At 41.0% G+C, this 10,385-nt stretch overlaps 2 protein-coding genes across 7 annotated transcripts in view; one reads left to right on the forward strand and one right to left on the reverse strand.

Annotated features, from left to right (window-relative positions):
• The window catches only part of USP34 (ubiquitin specific peptidase 34), a 228,810-nt gene extending 225,900 nt beyond the window's left edge, over positions 1-2,910 (reverse strand). For 5 of the 6 annotated variants that reach the window (XM_019632979.1, XM_019632906.1, XM_019632763.1 and 2 more), the window contains exon 1: positions 2,772-2,908. In XM_019632979.1, the coding sequence (XP_019488524.1) occupies positions 2,772-2,814 (43 nt within the window). In that variant the 5' untranslated portion in view covers positions 2,815-2,908. Of the gene's footprint in view, positions 1-2,771 lie in introns of all 6 variants that reach the window. The other variant, XR_002122789.1, reaches the window with a different exon arrangement.
• Positions 2,911-5,108: 2,198 nt separating this feature from the next.
• Positions 5,109-10,183, forward strand: LOC109379360 (serine/arginine repetitive matrix protein 1-like). The gene is made up of 3 exons (XM_019635923.1): positions 5,109-5,190; positions 8,545-8,939; positions 10,020-10,183. Exons 1-3 carry the CDS (start codon positions 5,109-5,111, stop codon positions 10,179-10,181), a joined length of 639 nt encoding a protein of 212 aa, XP_019491468.1. The 3' UTR covers positions 10,182-10,183.
• Positions 10,184-10,385: the final 202 nt, after the last annotated feature.

Genomic DNA, 10,385 nt, shown 5'->3' on the forward strand with positions numbered 1-10,385 from the left:
AAAAAAAAAAAAAGGGAAGAAGGAGTCCTTATTATGGGGTCCTTAGCTTAGTTCCACGCATGCTTCAATGGGTCCTCAACCTGCAGGCAAAATTGTGTCTGTATATGTGTATATGTTTCCATGGTGACAGTTTACAGCTAGATTCTCAGCAGGACTAGAGGTATACCTGGTAATACTAACACTTTCATCAAAAAGTGATGACATCAAAAAAGAAGCTATTTACAACCTTTTGCTACCAATTTTTATTTTAACTATATTACATTCTGCCAGATTTTAAAATTAACAATTAATATGAAGTCCTTACCCTATCAAAACCTCTGTGCATATCAAATATAAAGCTATACTATCCACGTATCTACTCTTTCATTTAAACACAAAATTTTTGGATTACACATTTCCTGGTGTGTCCAGGCAGACTTCTTTTAAGTTTGATCAGTGATTGTAAATTTGAAAAGAAATAGGTTTTGGGGTATCTTAAAAAAATAAGTATTTTTCAACATCACCTTGAAACACACCACCAAAAATATAATTTTATTTCTTCTCTTGTTCAAACTGTTATGGGGAGTTATATTGAGAGATGAATTCTGAGCACATTATTTTGGTACTTTAACTCTGAATTTCTAATTTAGGATGAACTGACGCTCATCTTTGAACAACCTATGCGGGAAAGAAAGTATAGATAATTTTTATGAGCCAGATTACAAGGAAGATATATACCCTATTTCTATTCAATAAGTTATATCAAGTTCTAACCATCACTCCTACCTGGTCATGGATAAATGTTAGTATATATACTGAGATATATAGCAATACCCTCTGCTCTCAAAAAACTCAGCATCTTATGTTTGGGTTACAGGAACTACACAAAGGAATTGTGAAAACAATTTTTAAACAACTGCAGGGGGGAAAAAAGCAACTTTTAATAGCTTGGTATAATGTACAAATAAAATTGCTTAAGTAATTTAAAAAAAAAAAAAAAGGAAGCATCACTGTGAGCTTGTGTTTAGGAGGCAAATTTTTAAACTGAGCCTTAAAGGAAATATTAAGAATTAAACGAAGTATTTTAGGAATTATTGACTTATACACAAATAGAAAATCCTTCTTTTTTGTTCATTAAAGCAGGTTTCTTAGAGGGTCTGCATAGCCAGATTCTGTGAACCTGATTCAACTAATTTACTTAAAGGTAATAAAAGCTAAATTCTACTTCAGTTCTCCATATTTCTAACTCTCCATAACTCCATTGCATTTTTGAGTGCTTCTAAACAAAGTTCTAGGGGTTTCCCAAATCTTCAATAGAACCTTTCATTATTGTCTCTTTTCAAAAGACAATAAAGATTAGCAAACTTTAGTTTCTTTAGATACTATGTTTAAAATAATTTTAAAACACCAACAAAATTATTAAAAGCAGTTTTTCTTATGTTAGATATCAAACCTATTCATTTTCCAATTTCAGAAAAACAAAGCCATAATCACACAATTTATAGATTACTGAAATAAGTACTAAGGACTTGTTTATCAGCATGTCCTAAACCACCTGCACCAAAAATAAAAGTATCTCAAAACAAATGCAAATAACCTTAAAACTCTAGGAAAATTTACACTGGCACAAATATTGTATAGTTTAAATATGTGCAAAAACCCTGCTTCCACCTGTCAGGAAGTAAATACTCAGTTGAAAATAAACCGAGTACCCTTCCACTTTTATTACTGCCTTTGGTCATTAAAGTAAAATTCAAACACAAACAATATGATACATTTTCTAAATCAATTGTTTTAAAGAATCGTATTAGAAAATAGTTTGGAAGTCTTTCAAAATATGGCACACAGAACAAATCCAAAACCCAGGCCGCTGTTAAATGCTCATTAACGATCAAGTTTTTGTATACTATCTAATTCACCTGGTCCAACTAGGCCTTTGGGCCCAAAAGTACTTAACTTGTAATAATGTAATCTTGTTTCTTTAAACTAAAATACCATCTTGCAAGGGTCGGGAATAAAATTAGAAGAACTTGACTAGAAAAGATCAATGTACTCTCTTTAATAATCAAAAGCATAAGGAATAAGGCCTTTCATTCCAGGAGAAAGGCCATGACTATCCCGGAATGGTTATCTGTAGTACAGTACTCTCCTTTAACAGAATCTACCATTAAAACAACGAATGGTACACTAAGAAACATCATTAACTAATTTTTAAAAATATGTATAAACGGTCCTATCATCACTACCACAGTTCATTTTCGGCTATTTAAGGGCTGGCAGAAGGGTTTAATACACCCACACACCCCCAAGGGAGGGGAAAACCACCAACCTCCTCCCAGGAGTTTAATGAAAATTAGCAGGTAAGAGAGGCCTTGGCCAGGAAGCACGTTGAAAATCCAAGAGGGCGGTGGGAGGGTCGAAGGGTTCGGATTGCGGAGGAAAGCCTGGTTCTCGGACCCACCTCCCCTCACCTTCCTGATAGGAAAAGGAGGCGAAGGTTCATTAGAGCCTTCGTTAATTGACACCTGTAATAAGGAAACTTTCCGAGCGTTAAGACCGCTCAGGCCCGGCCTCGCCGCAGCTCCGCGGTGGCCCCCTCTCGGGCGCTCAGGTAACCGGGCCAGGCTGGGCCCGAGGCGGCGAGGCGGCCGCAGCACCGCTCACCTTCCCAGGGCGCTAGGCCCGCACGCCGCCCGGCTCGGCCGTCGCCTCCCGCAGGCCGCGGCAGCCCGGGGAGCGGCGCGGGGACCCCAAACCACGCACCCCAACAGGCCGCCGCCACGGCTACTTACTTTCATTTAACACCTCCACCAGGTCTGCGCAGTTCTCGCACATCGTTCGGCCGCCGCCCCCCCCCTCCCCCGCTTCGGATCGCACAGACTGATCCCGACCGGCGGGGGGGAGGGGAGAGAGGCGGAGGAGGGGGCTGGCCGGCCGGCTGGNGATGAAGAGCTATGACGGTTTAAGCAGGTAATATGATAATCATATACTGTGTTTTAGGCAGGCTACTATGGAGAAGTTGCACAATATAAAACATTTTTTTTAACTGGTAATTAAAAATACCAAAATGAAAAAAAATAAATAAATAAAAATAAAAACAGTCCCTGGACAATAAAAAATTTAAAAATACCAAAATGAAAAAGCAGGAAAAAATGTATGTGATAAATAGGACCAAGGATTGATATACTTAATAAGTGAACAGCTCTCAAATAACACAAAACATTATAACACAAAAAGTGGTAAAAGAACACTGGCAATGCATTAAAGAAGAAATGCAAATAGTCAATAAAAATATGTGTTTAAACTTACTAGTAATTGGTTATTACGTTTTTTGCCAAAATAACACTTTAAGGATAATGTTCAGCACAAATGAGAGTGCCCAAGTTGCACAGACACTGCTAAAAGAATGGAAATCAGTATATCCTTTCTGGAAAGCAACTGAATAATATAAACAAAAACGTGTTCACATTTTCACACGTAATCATTTCTAGGAATCTACCTTAAAGAACCAATGATGTAATTAAAAGATTTATATACTAGAATGCTCATTTGCAGCATTATTTATAATATGGTAAAACTGGAAATAAATATATAATAGGGAAACATTAACTTGTATACAAAATTATTATACAGACAAAAAATGTTTTCAAAAAGATAATAAGGGGGCCGGCCGAGTGGCGCAATGGTTAAGAACTGGCTTGGGACGCCAGAGGGCCCCGGTTCGGATCCCACATATGATGGCCAGTGACACTGCCCTCTGCAGTGAAGCAACGTCCTCCACAACTAGACTGAAGAACAAAACAACAGCAACTTGTCTGTTCCCCTTCCCCAATTCCCCAGCACGGTTCCCATCCCCCAAAATTCCCAATAAAAATCTTTAAAAAAAAAGTTAATAAGGGAAATGATCAAACATACTTGTAATGTTAGGTGAAGCTAAATATTAAACTACATGTGCCTCATTCTCAATTTTAAAAATATAAATGTGTACCAAAAAATAAGATAGAAAAATATTTCAAAATATCAAAAGGAATCATCACTGGATGGTAAGATTATGGGTGCTTTAAACTTAAATTGTTTTCAGTATGTCTACAATGAGAATATGCAAACTTTATAATTTGGAAAAATGAAAGTGAAAATAAGAAAGGTAACCCAGCCCATTGAGCTACAGTCTGTCACACCTTGGTCAAGTCATTGAAAAGTTTCTGACTTTATCTTTCTGAAAATATAAAAATTATCATCAATACACATAAGAAATGTGTAAATATATACTATCACTATTAAGCATATATGAAACAGCAACGTTTCACAAAGTGCTAAAGCTAGTTACCGTGTTTCCCCAAAAATAAGACCTAATGGAAAATAAGCCCTAGCATAATTTTCAGGGTGCTTGTAATATAAGCCCTACCCCAAAATAAGCCCCAGTTAAGATCGTCAACCAGACATGACTGTATTTGAATAAATGTAGATTTTTGTACGTGAATAAATGAATAAAATGAGTCTTTTGGAGCTAAAATTAATATAAGACCCAGTCTTATTTTCGGGAAAACACGGTATCAATTCTTATTGACCATAACTATACGCAGATAGCCTTGCTATTAATAATCTACTACATTTGTAGTGCTTCACGGTTTCTAAGTTACTTTATAAAGACATTTGAATTGAAATTATGAATACTATTATCTTTGAAAAACGAAATTTCAAGTATTAATTGGTTTAAGAGGATATATACTTAGCAAGGTTAATTTACCAAATAAAAACCCATAATTCGGGACTTTGTATTGCAGTAAAATCAGATTTCCAATTTTAAGAATCAGTTCAAATTTTAGAATTCAAATCTACCTAAAAATATTATGTTACTAGTTATTTATTTAGTGTCTGTGTACTTATCTAAAAAACTCCATTAATGTGTAGTTTATTAAAGGGCTCACTGATGACAAACATCATTTAGATTATTACCATTCACCTGCATTTACCACTATAAATTCCTACTATAATTACCATGGAATTACACCTTAGTTTATAAAAATGTGTAATTTTTTTATTTTGACAATCAAACAGTGTACTCAATGGTCCTTCACTTGAACAGATCAGCATTAAGTTTATACAGCATAGCATAACTGTTAAGGAGCATGGGCTTTACGCCTGATCTGAGATTAAGTACTGTTCCAATCCTGGCTCCACTTAATAGTCATGTGACTCTACACAAATTTGGTAAACTAAGCCTTGGTTCTTATCTGAAAAAGGTGACAGAGTACCTACCTCAAAGAACTGATAGAGTACCCAACACAAACTGCTCGAGAAGTATTCTGCTTTAAAAATGAAATGAAAATAAAATTTTATTCTGCAAATACTAATACCAGAGTATCTTGAGTTCTAGCTTAGATATGACTACTGACTAAGCAGGTGACAGGTGATCTTTAGCAAACCACTTAACCTTTCTGAGGTTCAATTTCTTCACCTTTAAAACGGAGGTACCAGTATCTTTCTCCTGCCTATCTCAAAGGATAATTAGGGAGGACAAATGAATTGTCCATTTTAATCTATTTGGTAAACTGTAATTCACCTCACACACAGAATAAAATCCACAACACAACAAATGATTTAGAAGACTGATATATATATTTAAAGCCATTTTCACTCTACTCTCAAAGAAATTCACCTTACAAAAGCAAATAATGACCTCAATTTACTAGTGAGCTAGCTATAGTGATGGCCCAAAGGATAATTTCAGGCCTCCAACTTCTCATCAACATCCAGAAATGCCTTGGATTTAGTAAACTGGCTCACAAAAGTAGCTATAAAAGCAGCAAACATACTAACTCAACAGAACAAGCACAGGAATATAAACTTAAAATTATCTCCTAAACTGAACGCAACCCCACAAACTGATAGTAGCAAAATTCACTCAATACATTCCAAACTTTTAAAATGCCTTCCTCATTAAAAATGAAGCAACGAAAGGAAAGCGGGAAGTCAAATATGTTAGTATTGTTGAGAATGCTTATTCTAATACTAAAGCTAAATGCTATTTTGAAATGTAATTTGAAGTTTTAGGATATCTGTCAAGATCACATTAAAAAGGGAAGAAGGGGGCCGGCCGAGTGGCGCGATGGTTAAGAACTNTGTAGCCAGCAACCAGCATGAGCGGCCAGTAGCCGCAGTGAGCGGCCGTCCAGAAGCCAGTGACTGATCTACCTCGCCTGGGAAGAGCGCCATGATGGTGCCAACTTGGGCCAGTGAAGCAACGTCCTCCACAACTAGACTGAAGAAAAAAAAGGGACAGTAATTTGTCTGTTCCCCTTCCCCCAATTCCCCAGTGCTGTTCCCATCCCCCAATTCCCCAATTTAAAAAAAAAAATCTTTAAAAAAAAAAAAAAAGAAATCTAAGTAGCAATGGCTAGGGAGCAGTCTCTTCCCGGGGATGTAAGATTAAGTTCTCTAGTAGAGATAATGGCCAGGGCAGGAAGAGAAATCTGTCTTCTACCACATTAAGTGCAAGAAGAGGCCAGGCATATACTATTGTATATCAATTCTCAATTAACTGAGTAACCTCCATTTGGAGACTTTTTAATTTCTATGAAATTTGAGAGAAAAATAACATTAATAGATGTTAATCACATTAAAACGTACAAAGTCCAATTATTTTCCTGGTATATAAAGTCCTAAATAAAAATAATATAGCTAAATTGCATCCCATAGAGCCAAATCTCACCTCCCAGGTAGAAACAGAACTATTTGTCATTTTGCATTGTCTATTAATTTAGAACAGTTGGTTAGGGTGGGTTATTTTTTATAAGTATACCTATTGGTTTATGACTAAGATAATAAAAATCAGTATATATGATATAATCTACAGCTACAGCATACTTTATCCAGAAACTCTATCTAAATCAATACTGACTAGGCTGAAGAACACTGATTTACCTAGGCAATCACATTCTTCTAACGGTAACTTTTCACTAACTAAAATGTTTACTAAACAGACTCTCTACAAGGCACTGTATCAGGACTGGGAAAAGAAATAAAACATGGCTCCTGACTTTAAGGAATTCATCACCCAGCAAGGAAGGCTGTTAACTTAAAAAAAAAAAAAAAAAAGAGGATATACGAGTATAATAAAAGTATGTATTCTAAATTAAAGGGTATAAGCCAGGGCCGGCCGAGTGGCGCACTGGTTAAGAGCTGGCTTGGGGGCTGGACGAGTGGCACATTGGTTAAGAGCTGGCTTGGGACGCCAGAGGGCCCCNGCTCTTGGCAGCTCACACCGGCTGCCGGCCACACACGGTAACTTACTGCAGCAGGGGCTGCAGCCTATGCTGTTGCTGTCGCCTCATGGCAGCCCAGCTCCAGATCGAGCTGTTGTTCACCATCTTAGCTGTAGAAGGCAGTGTCACTGGCCCTCATGTGGGATCCGAACTGGGGCCCTGCTGCTCAGAGCTGGCATCCCAAGCCAGCTCTTAAACAATGCACCACCCGGCCGGCCCAAAATACTATTTTTCTTTTCATTTTTTTCAATAATAAGTTAAAAATTATTTTTAGCCCATAGACTATACAAAAATGTATAACCAGCCAGATTTGGCCTATGGGCTATAGTTTAACAACCGTTTATCTGCTTCACCTGCTTGTTAATAAAACAAGCCATAAAAACAAGGTTGCTTGCTTCCTAACTCGACTCTTCACTATCCTGTGCTAAGTTGGTATATGTCTCAAAAGCGACCTTTTAATGTACTTGAAAGGTGTGTATTCTAAAAGAATGGAGCAGAATCTCTGATAAAATATCCCCTAAATTCTTATAAAGCTGGATTTTAAAACCTATAATCAGCATCACCATACAGAACATTCATAAGGATGACTATTTTCAATATTTTGTATACATATCACCATCTAGTGGTAGAATTGTGCTTTGAATAAAATTATTAATCTATGAAATTTCAAGTTCTCAAATTTGCAGTATATTTCTAGGTATTTGCCTGGAAACCAGCCCCACATAAACAACTTTGGAAAATTAATATTGACATGGAAATTATTTGTCCGTAGCATTCTGTTTGCTATTTTTGAAACAAGATTTTGTCTCTGGATTTCGGGGTTATAGTTTGGTGTTAATATCAGAGGCCAGAGTTATTGCGGAATTTACTCCTCTCCCTCATACCCACACTCATCAGTGTTTTGTGGAACTTAGGGCCATTATTAGAAAGGCAGTATGCTATTTTATTTTCCACAGCGCCCAGCAAGTTGTCTGGTTCTTAAATTGCCAGAATGATTATTTTAAAAAAATAAATTGGCAGGCGGGGCGAGTGGCGCGATGGTTAAGAACTGGCTTGGGACGCCAGAGGGTCCTGGTTTGGATCCCACATATGAGGGCCAGTGACACTGCCCTCCACAGCTAAGATGTTGAACAACAGCTCAACCTGGAGCTGGGCTGCCGTGAGTGGACGGCAACTGTGTAGGCTGCAGCCCCGTGGCAGTGGGTTGCCATGGGCTACCGTATGTAGCCAGCAGCCAGCATGAGCAGCCAGCAGCCGCAGTGAGCAGCCGTCCAGAAGCCGGCGACTGATCTGCCTCNAGGGAGGGAGGGGGCGGGTGGGGAGAGAAGCAGCAGAGTCACTTCACCGACCAGACGCTGCGGCCACCGCCGACGCCGCCGCCATTTTAATAGAGCGTTCGGGCTGCGCTCGGCTGTTTCCGTCCAGGCGAAGAAGCGGACGAGAAGCGCCTCGCGCTCTCATTCCTCCGCCTCCCGCCCTCTCTTCGCCTCCCGCCCTCCCACCTCTCCCTCCGCACACACGCCGCACTCTCCACACCCCGCCGCGGCCAGCTCGCCGCCCTCCCTTTCCTCTTCCGCCCGGCCTCCCCGCCCTCGGTCCACCCCCTCCGCGCGCTCGCCCACCCCGCCCAGCCCGGATCTCTGTCAGCGGCCGGAAGGGAAACGCGAAGCCAGCGCGGCCGCGGGGGGAGTCCGGGTGAGTAGAAGATGGCGGCGGCACCAAGCGGGTCGCGATTGCGCGGCGTCGCCCGTGGCGGCCCATTCCGCGGGCTCCCAGGCCCAGCGAACGCCGGGTCACTCGCGCCGCCCTATCCCCCGCCCCTGCGCTTCGCCATTTTTCCTCCGGGCCCACGAAACGGAATAGGTGCTGATTTCTACCATTTACTTCCTCGCGTTCAGGCATTTGGGGTGGGGGAAGCTAGGGTTAATGGGGAGCTGGGCTGACGTCGCAACCCAGGTTGGGGCATACAGCCCTGTCCTCGTCGGACTCAGAATGGAACAGCCCAGGGGCCTGCTTAACCTGCATCCTTGTTCCTCGCTACCTTCAACCTGTAAGGCTCAGCCGTCCTTCCAGCAGTCAGACACCTTGAAGTGACTAGAAATGGCGGAGGCATCGCTCCCGTTTTACACAAGAAGGCCCCTCACGAATTGCCCATCTACAGCTCTTCACCTGAAATACCATATTATGTTTCTCGGCGAAGAGCAATTAAAAAGGATATTAAGATGGGAAACGGAGAATGAAGAGCAGGTGAAGGAAAAGGGGATACAGCTGAGGTTTGATATTAACTGGTGTAGCTTTGGGAAAATTTTCCTCACACCTGCACCTATACCTTCCTCCTTGATTTCTATATCCAATATGTTCATATAGAGATGTGGCTAAAAGTCCGGAAGGTAGTGTACATAATATTTTTGGAACGCTAACGAGAGCAGATGTTAAGTAGGAATTCTTCTAGAGGTTTTGTAGGAGCTATGTCACACCATCATCTCTCCCTTCCAGAACCATCGAGAGAGTTATTCTTTACCTTTCTGCTGCTTGAATTTATGCAATAAAGTTTCTGTCCAACCTGTTTTAAGTGGCTCCATATGAGCAGGTTATCCTTAGAAGTTGTAGAGCTATTCTGACATCTTCCCTTCCCGTCTTTCCCACAAAACGTGAGTTTCTGCAGACTTTGGATCCTGTAGCAGACAACGTCCATCTAGCATCCATTCCCACCCACCCCTCTTCCCTACCAACAGGGAAACTTGCCAAACCCATGTTTTTTGGTTTGTTTTTCAGGTGGCAGCTGAGAGACCTTGGTCACAGGAAGGAAAGCCCCAAGAAATACTGGTTACTGATTTAAAACCAATCATGGGGGGTCGGCCAAATGGCGCGATGGTTAAGAGCTGGCTTGGGATGCCAGAGGGCCCCGGCTTGGATCCCACGTATCAGGGCCAGTGACACTGCCCTCCACAGCTGAGATGCTGAACAACTGCTCAACCTGGAGCTGGGCTGCCTTGAGTCGCCGGCAATGGTGTAGGCTGCAACCCCTGTGGCAGTGGGTTGCCATGGGCTACCGTGTGTAGCCAGCAGCCAGCGTGAGCGGCTGTCCGGAAGCCAGCGACTGATCTGCCTCTCCCAGGAAGAGCGCAATGATGGTGCCAA

Source organism: Hipposideros armiger, unplaced genomic scaffold (assembly GCF_001890085.2).
Source record: "Hipposideros armiger isolate ML-2016 unplaced genomic scaffold, ASM189008v1 scaffold_2, whole genome shotgun sequence".
NCBI lineage: Eukaryota > Metazoa > Chordata > Mammalia > Chiroptera > Hipposideridae > Hipposideros > Hipposideros armiger.

Coding starts and splice junctions, on each gene's coding strand:
- LOC109379360 (XM_019635923.1), top strand. CDS start 5,109: ATGGGCTTTACGCCTGATCTGAGATTAAGTACTGTTCCAATCCTGGCT. Junction 8,940..10,019: donor CGGCCGCGGGGGGAGTCCGG/GTGAGTAGAAGA, acceptor TTTGTTTTTCAG/GTGGCAGCTGAGAGACCTTG.